General features: G+C 38.7%; 1 protein-coding gene across 6 annotated transcripts in view; it reads right to left on the reverse strand.

Annotated features, from left to right (window-relative positions):
• DIP2B (disco interacting protein 2 homolog B) overlaps window positions 1-16,204 on the reverse strand; it is a 209,928-nt gene that overhangs the window by 70,280 nt on the left and 123,444 nt on the right. For all 6 annotated transcript variants that reach the window (XM_046663507.1, XM_046663499.1, XM_046663474.1 and 3 more), the window contains exon 4: window positions 5,552-5,677. In XM_046663507.1, coding sequence (XP_046519463.1) covers window positions 5,552-5,677 — 126 coding nt within the window. The remainder of the gene's footprint in view (window positions 1-5,551; window positions 5,678-16,204) is intronic.

Genomic DNA, 16,204 nt, shown 5'->3' on the forward strand with positions numbered 1-16,204 from the left:
ACAAGGGATCTCCAAACACTATTTTTCTAGGTATTTCCCCATATTTACAAAAACTACAAAACTCATTAATATGACAAATAACATTAGGGAGAGAAGAGAGTTTTTTTCACTTACTGCCTATTTGAAAAGTTAGATCAAACACTCAGCAATTGTTAAGAGCTCCAAATTACCAGAAAATACTTACTGACAATATGGTAGAATGAGGCAATATGCCGAGCGGTTCAGAGAATGGGCTTTGAAAGTCTGACTGCTCTGGACTCCATCTTAGCTCCACCCCGAGAGCAGGTGGGCCAGTCAGTTCTGAGGGTCTCTACTCTGCTGTTTGCTGTTGTTATTCTTTTCCTATTGATTCTCTCTCACGGGGAGTGTTTTCTGTTTTGGATTGTTTGCTCACATTCGTGGATCTTTATCTGTGGGAATCCTCCATCCCTGGGTTGAGGTTGTATCCTTCCAGAAACCATTTGTGCCCGAGGGTTATCATCAGCCTCTTTTATTGTTAGTTAATGTGTAACGTTGGTTCTTACCAGACAGGATAGTGAAACTCAGATCTTGTACCCACTGACCACAATTCTTAGGGAAGGTCCCTGCCCCCGTTATTCCAAGGCCAGGCACAAGGCAAGCTTTCTTGACAACATCTTCTTTTGCTAGCAGTTTAATTTTTTCAAATTCACTCTTCTGCTTTAGATATAAGTTCCTCCAGGGATCTCAACTCCAGCTTCCAACCTGATACAGGTCCAGGTTTTATCTTTTCTACGCTTGTGGTAATTAAAATGTAGCTCCCTTGTTTTCTGCCTCCCCTCCCCTCAGGGCAGCCAAAGCTAGCTCCGCCTCCCGACTCTGATTTTCAGTGACTGTTCTCTCTCTCTTGCTCCTGTGTGTATGTAAAAGGAAGCTGGTTACATTTTATCAGCATTTCTAAGGGAAGTTTTCTTTCCCCTGTTTCTGGGAGAGAATTTTCAAGTTATCTAATTGACCACACTGCTAGAAAAGGAAGTCTGGGCAAGTCATTGAGCCTCTCTAAACGTGTTTTCTAATCTGTAAAATGGGATAGAGGGTTGTTGAGAGAACTAAAAATGAAAAAATATATGTTAAGCACTAAGCCTTTTGACTAGTACACTGAAGGTACTCAATAAATGGTGACTATGAAATTACTTTTACTGGCCAACTTTAAATTTTACAATCAGCTATTGAAATAAATTCAATTTGATAGAGTGAGGTTTTATTGTACTTTGGCTTAAAGAATATTGAATATCTACTAGTCTCCCAAGTAACTGTGGACCATTGCTCATAACTCACACCAATAATGAAAGTATGCTATTAAAATGATCCAAATCTATTAATTAGAATACATTTATAGAGGTCTGATTTGTCAGTTCTGTTTACTTTGTGATTTTGAATAAAATTAGAAATACTTGGGAAAAACTGCCCAGGTTGGTAATTCAGACAGGTAATCTCTTTTAAATTCAAATTAATCTTTTAAGTTCAATTCAACTGACTCATAATGTGCTTTGGGCTATAAGCTCTCGGAAGGCAATAGCTATTCAATTTGTTTGGAATAATACCCATTCCAGTATCACTCATACAGGAGCATGTATTCAGTAAAAATGGATTTCCCAAACATGACACTTTAGTAGAGTAAAAAGCAAAATCTAGAAGACTTGAGTCTGACACACAACTGCTGTCAGACCTGGGGTAAATCCCTGAGTGACCACAAAACTGTTTCTCTCCCCATCTCTGAAAAAATCTGCCCTTCCTACTTCAGAAAGTGTTTACGAAGAACAAGTCAGGCCGGGTGGCCAGGTCTGTGAAGGCCCTTCGCATGCTGTAGTGTGCACTAATGCCATAACGCATCATGAAGGGCTGTTAAAAGTATAACAACATCTCAGTCTGCGCACAGGCATCAGAGGAACAGAGAGAGGTTAAGTCCCTCCCTGCCTGGTCCCATGGATCACTGCTATAGTCACCTTCACGCCTGGTCCTATGAGAGACGAACGTCTAAACTTCAGCTCCATGCCACCCAAGCCAGTCGAAATAGCTCACTGCGCTTTTGGGTCATTATGTGGTCTATTTGGTCACCCTCAGAATGCAGTGTAGGGTAAAGTCCACATGGGTGCAGAAAAAGCTTAGCAGGGGAAAAAAATATATGCTGTAGTTTTGCATTGTGTTTACCCGTATGAATGAGTAATAGCGTTACACAAAGAACCCCTACAAAGAAAGAGCTGAGGTAATTGCCTCATGACATTAGTTAATGATTTCAGCACATAAAGAGAACTGGATGGCAGTAATTCAAGTGGTCTAAAAGACTCTGGAAAAGGACACAGGCACTAAAAGAACCACAGATTGCTACCAACTTGGAGAATTTAAAGTTAGCAATCCACTAGATAGAAATTAGCGTACATATCAATAAGCAAATTTTAGGTTGACTGACATTTTATTACTTGAGAATGATTTATGAACAAGACAAATTATTCCCCATGCCAACTATTTACCATATTTTCCAGACTATATAATACTATAAATGAAGCCAAGATTTATGACATATTTTACTCCTTAAATCCTTTTTATTAAATCCCTCCAAAAATAGCTCAAAATGGCCATCAACTCAGTAATTCAATATTACGTGGTGAGCACCCCCAAACAAGCTGACTGACTGGTGAGCGCAAGCAGGTGTCCTAGAAACCAGGTTCACACCGGACAGCACATGCAGAGTGAGGGTCTTGACCAGAAACACGCTTTGTGATGCGTGGCGGACCTCTCAGTGCACAAAGAAAAACATGACTAAAACACTGTGAAATCTGAGGTTAATTTTGCCCTGCAGAGGTAACATAACTTTTCTAGAAAGAAAGTCATAGCAAGGTCATTTTTATAGCTGCCTAGACCCTGGTTTTTTAAAAATAGCCTATAAGCAGCAATAATTAATGTCAATTCTCTTCTTCCTCCCTAACCCTAGAGTGCAGCCCCAGTATTCTTCTAAACTCCAGTGTTTCAGGGGCTTTCAGAGTAAATATGGAAGCTAAAACCCACCTGCCATCCTGGGCTAGGCTGTAACAGGTTCTGGGAGATAGTGATACAGGTGTAAACTCAGCAGGAATAGGAGACAGCCAGGGCTCTAACCAGTGGCTCTCAGAAGCTTGGAAAGCACAGAACCTGAATTCTAACTTGGGAGCGGCCAGTTTCATCCCCTAAAATGAAAGGTGCTAACAGATGCCTTAGGACAGTTCTCCCCACAATCCCTCACGCTAGAGCACAGTATTTGTCCTAGGCATGTACGTAATTGTTGACCAAGGGCATCAAGATCCGGCTCCATGTGGGGACTGTGAGAAATTACCACGTAGGGTACTCTCAATGTTTCTTCCCAACGGGAGAGAATTCCTCTTCTATTTGACAACACTCATGTCCCTAACAGCACGTCAAGGTTTCTAGTACACTATTCAGAGATCCCCAGAAAAGGAGATAAATGGATGGAAAACCTTTTGATTACTCTGCTCTGCTGAATATAGGTCTTAGGAGAGGGGACCGCATATTTACAATCATAAAATTATTAAAACACGTAAGGTGATCAGGAACATTATGCCACATCTTTAAAGCTGCAGACAGAGCAGAACGTTAGTGTTTAGAAATACAGAGGCCTGCAGTGAATTCCAAAGGACTATGGTCTCATTCAGCAATGAACAGCCACGATTTGTTTCTAGAGTTGGTAAATTCCCCTCAGGCAGTGACTTTTGTAAAAGGGGATAAAAAAGGTTTCCATTCCTTCTGAGCATTCTCAAAATCCTTTGCTGCACTCTCACATTTAACCCGAGGCCATGAGTGCAGACTGTTTACACTGAAACTGCATTTCTTTAATACAGCTATGGAGAGGATTGTTTCTAAGAACTACAAGGCACATTGCTCCCTACCCTTTGCCATTTACTACAATTGAACCCTCAGCTGCACTGCAGCAGAATCTGCCAAGAAGGAATAGCTACTAAACTGAGAGCCCTCTTTGTGCAGGGAACCCAAGTGGTGCTGTACTAAGGAAGGGAAACCATCCAAGATTCTGAATGAGTGGGCTGGAAGTATGCACCATTATAGACACAAAATGTCTTATTGTGATGGCCTGCTAGGGGTATCCCGTGTTACATTTTGAGAAACACTTGAAGCCACAGAGCTATTTCTCTTTCAAACATATTGACACCACAGATGTAAAGAAAAAAAGCACACACAGTTAATGAGCCCACAGCACATCCAAATGCTCTGAGAAGTTAGCCAAAACCTAGGAGAAAACTACTAATATGAACCTAGACCAGGGAGAGGATCAGTGTGAACAGCTCAACCTGACAGCTGGGACTCAAAGTCAACCACAAAGACGTGACCTTCCCGGGACTCTCCTCAAAAGACACGCTAAGTCATTTAGACCAAAACAGGAGGGGGAAATGATTTTCCCCCAAAGATTTCACTGCCAGTAACATGACAGGAGGGAGACAGACACTATATTGAGGCTCTGAAATAGATTTACTATGTTTAGTCTCAGGGGTCTAGATTGAGAACTTGTCTGGGATTTCATCTAAAACAATTTTTTTACGGTTTGTAAAAACCTTGGGAGAGATTCTGAATAAACATGACAAATTAAAGTTGTTGCAACTGCTCCTCAATTATAAAGTTACAGCTCTTAAATTGACTTTAGGGGGAGGAAGGATCCCAAAACTAGGGAATGGGGATGCGATGAAGGTGTTTAGAGCTCATGACTCCAATATAAAAAGCGGATTCTTAAATAGGCACAAGTGTATACAAAATATATTAACACATACACATAAACACACTTATGTATGTTTTTCAGATCTATTACAACTCCGCATGACTGCTCTCCCATCATCTCCAATGACACACAAAATTTTGTCCCAAGTCCACTTACTCCTATGACTGTTGCAGACAAAGCATCTCATTTAGGGGCACAAATTTGATGAGGAAATATATGACTATGGGTCATAATTTGGATGTCAATGAAAGTATTTAATCACAGCAGGATTTTTTAGACCCTGAGCTTTAGGCTGTATTTATTTATGACTACACGAATTTGGGGGTTATAGCAAGAATATGCCAGAAATTGAGAAAGAAAAAAAATTTTTTAATAGCTTTACTCTTAAGGCCTCTTTTTGTGTGTTGTTCACAATGCAACAACCAAAACCTGCCACCTTCAGTGTGTGCTTTCATATACCTCTGATGACGAGGAGAGCGTTCCAGCTCCCACCTCAGAAAAGAAAAAGTAGAGGGGCTGGCCCCTTGGCCGAGTGGTTAAGTTCGCACGCTCCGCTGCAGGTGGCCCAGTGTTTCGTTGGTTCGAATCCTGGGCGCGGACATGGCACTGCTCATCAAACCATGCTGAGGCAGCGTCCAACATGCCACAACTAGAAGGACCCACAACAAAGAATATACAACTATGTACTGGGGGGTTTCGGGGGGAAAAAAAATAAAATCTTTAAAAACAAAAAAAAAAGAAAAGAAAAAGTAGAACTTATTTCAGGAACATCAAAGCAGCAACTGTCAGAGAGAAAGGTTCTGATAAACCTACCAGGAGGTGTGCAGGCGTCTGCAGGAGACTGGACAAATGTGGACCGCCTTTTGGTTGGCATAGGCAAAGCCATTTTCTGTTCTTTATGCTTTGCCAGTGCGGCTTGAACTGCTTCTGTGTGGATATCTGAAAAAGTAAACATTTGCATTTATTAGCTCCTGGCTCTGAAAGTGTTTACTTCCGTGGACTGAACTCTCACTGCCTCAACTGTTGAAAACAGGATGTTTAGGTGATTTTTATTTATCATTTAAATGTGTTATAACAATTAAAAATAAAAATGAAAAACAGAGACAAAAGAAGTCAAGGATAATTTTACAGAGGAGGAAAATGAAGCCCAGAAGGATTATGTGACAGCTTCACGCAGCAGACAGGGAGCTGATGGAGATGCGGGTGGGGTGAGGGTAAGGAATCTGCCAGGCATCCGCGCCAGGCAGGAACTCCCACCTGCAGGTGCAGCTGAGTGCTGTGCAGGTGCATAGAGGACACCCACTATTCTTTGAGAAAAGAAGCTTAGGATTAGCTTAACTATCTGAAAGAATACTTGGTTGAGACCACTCAGTTCTATGCCACAGGAACAGCAGGGCTAATTTTGATCTAGAAAAATGTAAGGGCTGATGTTACTACACTTTGGCCACAAAAGAATTCAGCTCTCGGGCCAGCCCCAGTGGCCTAGTGGTTCAGTTCAGGCTTCAGCTTCAGCAGCCTGGGTTCAGTTTCCAGGTGCAGACCTACACCACTCTGTTAGCAGTCATGCTGTGCTGGCAGTCCACATACTAAAAAATAGAGAAAGATTGGCACAGATATTAGCTCAGGGTGACTCTTCCTCAGCCAAAAAAAAAAAAAGAAAAAAGAATTCAGCTCTCCACCTGAATGTCTAACAGAAATCTCAAAATTAACATACCCAGACAGAACTCTTGATTCTCCATTCCCACCCCAAAACTCACTCTATATTTCTACAAAATAGGGTCATACTGTACACACTATTTTGTATTGTGCTTTGATTTGTGTAACAGTTACAAAGTCCTACTGCAGTAGATAACAACTGAGGTGGCTCCCCAGTTAACAACAAACAATTCCCTCTTCTCAAGGAATGGGCTCCATCCACATGCAAACCATCCTCAAAGGCCGATCTGTACTATGCAGATGTGCCCCTTGGAAGAGTTCGACCAATCAGATCCTTTTGGGGGAGAATTTAAACTGAATCAAGAAACTGCAGCTCCTAATGTCACTTTAAACAACAGTGCCCTAGAAAGAAGGAAGGTCCTTGAACTTCAAGGTTGAGATTCCCCAGAGCTGTCTCTTCCTTTCTAGGGATTTCTCAGCTGTTCCTCTGCTTCTGTGACCTACCCCAGCTATTTAAGGCAGCCGGGTTGGCCTGTTTCATGTAACCAAAAAAACCTTCACTGATATAACCAGAAACATCTTTCTGTGTAAATATAGACTTACGACATAATTTTAAAGGGCTGCATAATATTTCACTGTATGAATGTGCCATAATTTACTTAAGCAACTCTGTTTTCAAATTTTTGCTACTATTTACAGCAACTATTCACAGCAAGAATAATTCAATATTTTCACCTTAGCACCATACCTAATCCTTTTTCTTTAGGATTAATTCCAACGATTGCTGAGATGTATTTCCTAAGAACAGGATTTTTCTGCTACAAAACTACAGTACATTTATCAAAATCCAGAAATTCAAAATTGATACAAACTCTTATATAACCCACAACCCACATTCCAACTTAAGTCAACTGTGCCAACATTGCCCTTTATAGTTTTCCCCTGATCTGAGATCCAGTACAGAATCACACATTACATTTAGTTGTCATGTTTCTTACAATACACAGAAAGTAGTTTTGAAATTGCTATCTCATACCACTAAGAAAAATAAATCTTCTAAGTATAGTTCAATATTAGTGTAAGTATAGTTCAATAGTGTTTGTAGTTCTTTAGACTGAGTTAAAGTATTATGTTCAAAAGCTATTTGGGCTAGTTCTCACCCCTTCCCCTTTGGTGTATCTAACAGTATCTATCGAATAATACAATTAGATTCATTTGTTTTCCTTCATATTCCATAGGTCCCTCCCAATGTAGCAGATTAAACATTATGCGACAAAATAAGAAATATACATTTGGTTTCTGCCCTGGTTCCTGACACTGAGCTCCTAGAACCCTTGTAATCTCCTGAGTGATAGGAGCGTCTTTTGTTCCAATTAGGAAACTCTTGGTAGGCTCCTGGATAGCTTCAGGACGGGGGCTGTTCACCAAAAAGACCAAGCCATGATTTAGAAGCTTGGAATTTTCAGCCTTACCCTCCATCCTCCAGGGAGGGGAGGGGGCTGGGGATGGAGCTAATTATCAACTGCCAAAGAAGTATTCAAGTATGCCTCCATAATGGAACCTCCATAAAAAACCCAAACAAAGGGGTTTGGAGAGCTTCTGTGTTGGTAAATGAATCCAAGTGCCAGCAGGGTACGGCACACCAAACTCTACAGGGACAGAAGGCTCCTGGGCTTAGGACCCTTCTGGATCTCACCTTATGTACCTCTTCATCTGGCTGATCATTTCTTTCCCTTACAATAAACTGGTAATAGTAAGTAAAGTATTTCCCTGGGTTCTGTGAGTCATTATAGCAAATTATCAAACCTGAGATGGGGGTTGTGGAAACCCTGATTTATAGCCAAGTCTGACAGAAGTGTGGGTAATGTGGGAACTCCCTGCTTGCAATTGGCGTCTAAAGGTGTAGGTAGTCTTGTGGGCATGAGCCCTTAACCTGTGGGGTCTGCACTAACTCCAGGTAGTCAGTGTTAGAATTGAATTTAACTGTAGGACACCTAATTGGTGTCTGCAGAGAACTGGAGAATTGCTCGATGTAGAAAACCCACACGTGACAGCCAAGAGACACATGAAAAGATGCTCAGCCTCACTTATCACCAGGGAAATGCAAATCAAAACCACAACGAGATATCACCTCACAACTGTCAGAATGGCTATTATCAAAAAGACAACAAATAATAAGTGTGGTGACAATGTGGAGAAAAGAGAACCCTCATACACTGTTGGTGGGAATGTAAATTGGTGTAGTCACTATGGAAAATAGAGGTTCTTTAAAAAATTAAAAATAGATCTACCATATGACCCAGCAATTCCACTTCTGGGTATTTATCCGAAGAAAATGAAAACACTAATTTGAAAAGATATATGCACCCCATGTTCATTGCAGCATTATTTATAACAGCCAAGATAAGGAAGCAACCTAAGTGTCCATTGATAGATGAACAGATAAAGAAGATGTGGTGTGTGTGTGTATATACATATATATACACACTAGAATAATACTCAGCCACAAAAAGAATGAAATTTTGCTATTTGTGAGAACATGGATGGACCTAGAGGGTATTATGCTAAGTGAAACAAGTCACACAGAGAAAAGAAAAATATTGTATGAATTTATTTATACGTGGAGTCTAAAAAGCAAAACAAAACAAAAGAGAAACTCATAATTGCAGAGAATAAAGTGGTGGTCACCAGAGGGGAAAGGGATGGGAGGTTGGGCAAAATAGGTGAAGGGGATTAAGAGGTGCAAACTTCCAGTTATAAAATAAACAAGTCACAGGATGTAATGTACAGCATAGGGAATACAGTCAATAATACTGTAATGGCTTTATATGGTGACAGATGGTTACTAGATTTGTCATGGTGATCATTTGGTAATGTATATAAATGCTGAATCACTATGTTGTACACCTGAAACTAACATAATATTGTATGTCAACTACATGTCCATCAAAAAAAAGAAAAAGAAAAGAAAACCTACATATTTGGTGTCAGGAGTGGTGTGAGTAGAGAAACAGTTTTCCTTTAACACGGTTCTAAAAGGTAACCAACAAGATGTGTCACTGTCCCCAACAACCACTTCTATCCCCAATTCTACCCACTCTCTACGGGTAACCAATCTCCTTAGTTATTGGTTTATCCTTCCTACAATTCTTTTTGCAAAAACAAGCAGATACCGTGTCTATTTTCTCATCTTTCATACATAAAAGGTAGCATATTATATGCACTTTTCTTGCACTACATATTTTTTCACTTAACAATATATTCTGGAAATCATTCTCTATCACCTCCTAGAGTTCTTCTTCATTCTTTTTTACAACTGCATCGCACTCCATTGTAAACCATAGTTTATTCAACTATTATCCTATGTGTGAAACATTTAAATGTTTCCAATATTTTACAATTACAAATGAATGCAACAAACAGCCTTGTGCAAATATATTTTTATACTGATGAGAGTATATCTCCAGCATAAATTCCTACAAGTGAGATTCCTAAATCAAAAAGTGAACATGTTTTTAATTCTGTTACATCCTGCCAAATAACCCTCCAAACGACTTGTCTCATTCTGTATTACTAACAGCAATGCACAGGTGTGCCTGTTTCCCCATGGCCTCGCCTTCAGAGTGTGCCATCCAGCTTTTTGAAATTGTTGCCAGTTTGGAAGCTGAGAAATGGTACCTCAGTAATCTTAATTTGCACTTCTTTTATCATTAGTGAAATTAAACATCATTACAGAGGATTCAAGGGCCATTTTATGTTTGTTTGTTTGTTTGTAAGTGAAGTGAATGTTCATGTCACTTGACCATTTTTCCACTAGGTTTCTGAGTTTATTTTCTCTTTAATTTTTAAGAGTTCTTCATATGTAAGGGATATTAATATTGGCCCTTTATGTCTGAGATATGTTAGAAATATTTTCTTTCAGGCTGTCATTTTTCTTTTGACATTGTTTGTGGTGGTTTACTGCCATGCAAAAGTTTTTAAAAAAATTGTTATGGAAGATCCCAAATCAATAACCTAACTTTATACCTAAAGGAACTCAAAAAAGAAGAACAAACTAAAATCAAAGTTAGCAACAGGAGGAAATAAGGATTAGAGCAGAAATAAACAAAACAGAGAAGAGGAAAAAAATCAATGAAAATAAGAGTTGGTTTTTTGAAAAGACCAACAAAATTGACAAACCTTTAGCTAGATTAAGAACAAAAGAGAGGACTCAAATAACTAAAATCCGAAATGAAAGAGGAAATATTACAACTGACGCAACAGAAAGAAGATTACAAGACACTACTATGAATAATTATATACCACAAATTGGATAACCGAAAAGAAACAGATAAATTCCTAGAAACATACAACCTACCAAGATTGAATCAAGAAGAAATAGTAAAATCTGAACAGACCTATAACTAAAGGAGGTTGAATCAGTAATCAAAAACCTCCCAACTTTCCGTGCTCTTGGATTGGAAGAATTAACATAGTTAAAATGTCCATACTACCTAAAGCAATCTACAGATTCAATGCCATCCCAATCAGAATCCCAATAACATTCTTTACAGAAATAGAACAAAGAATCCTAAAATTCGTATGGGGCAACAAAAGACCCCGAATTGCTAAAGCAATCCTGAGAAAAAAGAAAGGTGGAGGCATCACAATCCCTGACTTCAAAACATATTACAAAGCTACAGTAATCAAAACAGCATGGTACTGGTACAAAAACAGGTACCAGACCAATGGAACAGAATTAAAAGCCCAGAAATAATACCACATATCTATGGACAGCTAATCTTCGACAAAGATGCTGAGGGCCTACACTGGAGAAAGGAGAGTCTCTTCAATAAATGGTGTTGGGAAAACTGGACAGCCACAAGCAAAAGAATGAAAGTAGACCTTTCTCTTACACCACGCACAAAAATCGACTCAAAATGGATTAAAGACTTGAATATAAGACCTGAAACCATGAAAATTCTAGAAGAAAATATAGGCAGTATGCTCTTTGACATCGGTCTTAGCAGCATATTTTCAAGTCCCATGTCTGACTGGGCAAGGAAAACAAAAGAAAAAATGAGCAAATGGGACTACATCAAACTAAAAATCTTCTGCACAGCAAAGGAAACCATCAACAAAATGAAAAGACAACCTAACAATTGAAAGAAGATGTTTGCAAACCATATATCAGTTAAGGGGTTAATATCCAAAATATACAAAGAACTCATACATCTCAACAAGAAAAAACCCAATAACCCAATTAAAAAAATGGGCAAAAGATCTGAAGAGAGATTTCTCCAAAGAAGATATACAGATGGCCAACAGGCATATGAAAAGATGCTCAACATCCTTAGGTATCACGGAAATGCAAATCAAAACTAAAATGAGGTATCATCCCACTCTAGTCAGAATGGACAAGACAGGAAGCCAGAAGTGTTGGAGAGGACATGGAGAGAAAGGAACCCTTGTACACTACTCGTGGAGTGAAAACTGGTGCAGCCACTATGGAAAGCAGCATGGAGTATCCTCAGAAAATTAAGAATAGATCTACCATATGATCCAGCTATCACACTGCTGGGCATTTATCCAAAGAACTTGAAAACACACATGCATAAAGATACCTGCACCCCTATGTTCATTGCGGCATTATACACAATAGCCAAGACTTGGAAGCGACCTAGGTGCCCATCAAGGGACGAATGGATAAAGAAGATGTGGTATATATACACGATGGACTACTACTCAGCCATAAGAAATGACGAAATCCGGCCATTTGTGACAACATGGCTGGACCTTGAGGGTGTTATGCTGAGTGAAATAAGTCAGAGGGAGAAAGTCAAATACCGTATGATCTCACTCATAAGTAGAAGATAAAAACAATGACAAACACATAGCAACAGAGATTGGATTGGTGGTTACCACAGGGGAAGAGAGGAGGAGGGAGGGCAAAAGGCGTGATTAGGCTCACATGAGAAGTGATGGACTATAATTAGTTTTTAGGTGGTGAACATGATGTAATCACAGAATTTGAACTATATCGCGATATACATCTGAAAGCCATATAATCCAATGTTACTGCAATAAAATAAAATTTTTACAAGCCCTCCAGTAACAAAAAAAAAAAAAAAAAACACCTCCCAACAAAGAAAACCCCAGGTTTCACTGGAGAATTCTACAAAACATTTAAAGAAGAATTAACACCAATCCTCAAACTCTTCCAAAAACTTGAAGAGAGAACACTTCCAAACTCATTTTATGAGGCCAGCATTATTCTGATACCAAAGCCACACCAAGATACTGTAAGAAAAGAAAACCAGAGACCAATATCCCTGATGACTATTGACATCAAAATCCTGAACAAAAAACTAGCAGCACAGTAAAAGGACCATATACCCTGACCAAGTGGGATTTAGTCCTGGGCTTCAAGGATGGTTCAACATACGAAAATCATTTAATGTAAGACTCTAACAGAACGGAGGACAAAAACCACATGACTATCTCAACAGACGCAGAAAAAGCATTTGACAAAACTCAACACCCTTTCATGATAAAAACACTGAACAAACTAGGAATAGAAGGAAATTATCACAACATAATAAAGATCATATATGAAAAGCCCACAGCTGACACCAAACTAAGCGAAAAACTGAAAGTTTTTCCTCCAAAGATCAGGAATGAACATGGATGCCCGCTCTCACCACGTCTATTCTACGTGGCACTGGAAGTCCTAGCCAGAGCAATTAAGCAAGAAAAAGAAACAAAAGGCACCCAAATTGGAACGGAAGAAGTAAAACTGCCTCTGTTTGCAGGTGACATGATCTTATGTAGGAAACCCGAAAGATGTCACACACACACACAAAAACTGTTAGAATAAACAAATTCAGCGAAGTTGCAAGATAGAAAATCAACATACAAAAATCAGCTGTGTTCCTCAACACTAACTATGAGCCATCTGAAAAAGAAATTAAGAAAACAATCCCATTTATAACAGCATCAAAAAGAATAAAATAGTAATAAACATAACCAAGGAGGCAAAAGACTTGTATACTATGAAACATTGTTCAAAGAGATTAAAGAAGACACAAATAAATGGAAAGACATCCCATGTTCATGGACTGGAAGACTTAATATTGCTAAAGTGTTCATACTGCCCAAAGCAATCTACAGATTTAATGCAATCCCTATCAAAATCCCAATGGCATTTTTTCAAGAAATAAAAAAAAAAAAATCCTGGGGCCAGCCCAGTGGCACAGCAGTTAAGTTTGCATGTTTTGCTTCGGCAGCCCAGGGTTCACCAGTTCAGATCCTGGGTGTGGACCTACACACCGCTTGTCAAGCCATGCTATGGCAGGCGTCCACATATAAAGTGGAGCAAGATGGGCGTGGATGTTAGCTCAGGGCCCATCTTCCTCAGCAAAAAGAGGAGAATTGGCAGCAGATATTAGCTTAGGGCTAATCTTACTCAAAACAAACAAACAAAAAACCTAAAATGCATATGGAATCTCAAAGGACCCCAAATAGTCAAAATAATCTTGAGGAAAAAAAAAGAACAAATCTGGAGGCCTCACACTTCCTGATTTCAAAACATATTACAAAGCTATAGTAATCAAAACAGTATGATATTGGCCTTAAGACAGACATATAGACCAATGGAACAAAACAGTCCAGAAATTAACCCTTGGGTATAGAAGTCAAATGATCTTCGACAAGAGTGTCAGGACTACACAATGGGGACATGACAGTCTCTTCAACAAATGGTGCTGGGGAAACTAGAATATCCACATGTAAAAGAATGAAGTTGGACTCCTATCTTAGACCATATATAAAAATTAACTCAAAATGGATGAAAGACCCGAAAATATAAAACTCAGATGAAAACAAAGGGGGGGAAGCTTAATGACATTGAAATGAGCAATAATTTCTTGGAAATGACATTAAAAGCACAGGTAACAAAAGCAAAAAACAGACAAATGGGACTACATTAAACTTTAAAACTTCTACACAGCAAAGGAAACCATCAATGTAGTGAAAAGGCAACCCATGGAAAGGGAGAAAATATTTGCAAACCATATATTGCATAAGGAGTTAATATTTAGAATATATAAAGAATTCCTACAACTTAATAACAACAAAACCTCCAAGTAACACAATTTTAAAACGGGCAAAGGACTTAAACAGACATTCCTCCAAAGAAGATAAACAAATGGACAATGATCATATGAGAAGATGCTCAACATCACTAATCATCAGGCAAATGCAAATCAAAATCACAATGAGAGAGCACCTCACGCCATTAGGATGGCCATTATGAAAAAGAGAAAAAAAGTGTTGGTAAGGACATGGCGAAATTGGAACCCTCATTCACTGTCGGTGGGATTGTAAAATGGTACAGCTGCTATGAAAAACAGTATGGAGGTTCCTCAAAAAATTAAAGATAAAACTACCATATGACCTAGCAATCCCACTTCTGGGTATGTATTCAAAAGAACTGAAAGTAGGGTCTTGAAGAGATATTTGTACACTCATATTCATCGTAGCATTATTCACGATAGCCAAGATGTGGAAGCAACCTAAATGTCCATGAATGGATGAATGGATAAAGAAAATATAGTATAACACACAATGGAATATTATTCAGCCTTAAAAAAAAAAGAAGAAAATTCTGTCATATGCTACAACATGGATGAACCTTGAGGAGATTATGCTAAGTGAAGTAAGCCAGTCACAAAAAACAAACACTGCATGATTCTACTTATATGAGGTACCCAAAGTACTCAAATTCAAAGATGTAGAAAGTAGAATGGTGGCTGGCAGGGGCTGGGGAGAGGGGAAAACAGGGAGTTGTTCAATAGTATAAAGTTTCAGACATGCAAAATGAAAGATTTCTAGAGAGCTGTTGTGAAACAATGTGCATATACTTAATATTGTAATATGCACAAAAACTGTTAAGAGGGTAAATTTATGTTATGTGTTTTTTACCACAGTAAAAAAAATTTTTTTATGTAGCCTTTCTTCACTGATGTTTTCTTTCGGTATTTATATGGTTTCTTTTTTAAATGTAGGTCTCTGATCCATTTGAAGTTTTTGTTTGTATATGCTGTGAAGTATGGATTTAATTTAGCTTGTTCCAGCTCTCCTAGCACCATTTATTAAGAAGTACATTTTCGCCCCAGTGGTTTGCAATGCTTTCTCTATCATACACTGAATCCCAGATGTACTTTGGTCATTTCTGACTTGTTACTCTACTCCATGGTCTGCCTGCCAATTTGTGTTGCCATACCACGCTGCTTTAATCAAAGAGCCTTGAAAGTATGTTTTAATATCTAGCAGGTGTAGTCACTCCTCATAGGTCTTCCTTCTCAGTATTTCCCTAGCTATTCTTACATGTTTATTTTTTCAAATAAACTTCAAAAGTATATTTTCTAGTTCCATAAATAAATTTGATAGCATTTTTACTGGAAATAGATTATAGTTGTAATTTCAGGAGTCCTAACATCTCTGTGATGTTGAATCATCCTATCTAAGAACAAGATGCTTTTCCATTCACCACGTCTACTTTTGTGTCTTTCAGGGGTGTTTTAAGGTTTTCTTAATAAAGGTTTTAGACATTTCTCAAGTTTATTCCTAAATATGTTTTATCTCCTTTATTGCTTTTGTAAATTAGGTTTGCTCTACCATTATATCTTTTAACTGGCTATTGTTTGCATATATGAAGGCTACTGATTTCTGTACAAAGCACGAGTAGATAATAAACACATCCTCAAATGCCCAATCATTAGTAATAAGAAAAATAACACTTCTACCAACAGGGTAGGAGAGTGTCCATTT

The sequence above is a fragment of the Equus quagga genome, chromosome 1, assembly GCF_021613505.1.
Source record: "Equus quagga isolate Etosha38 chromosome 1, UCLA_HA_Equagga_1.0, whole genome shotgun sequence".
Taxonomy (NCBI): Eukaryota; Metazoa; Chordata; class Mammalia; order Perissodactyla; family Equidae; genus Equus; species Equus quagga.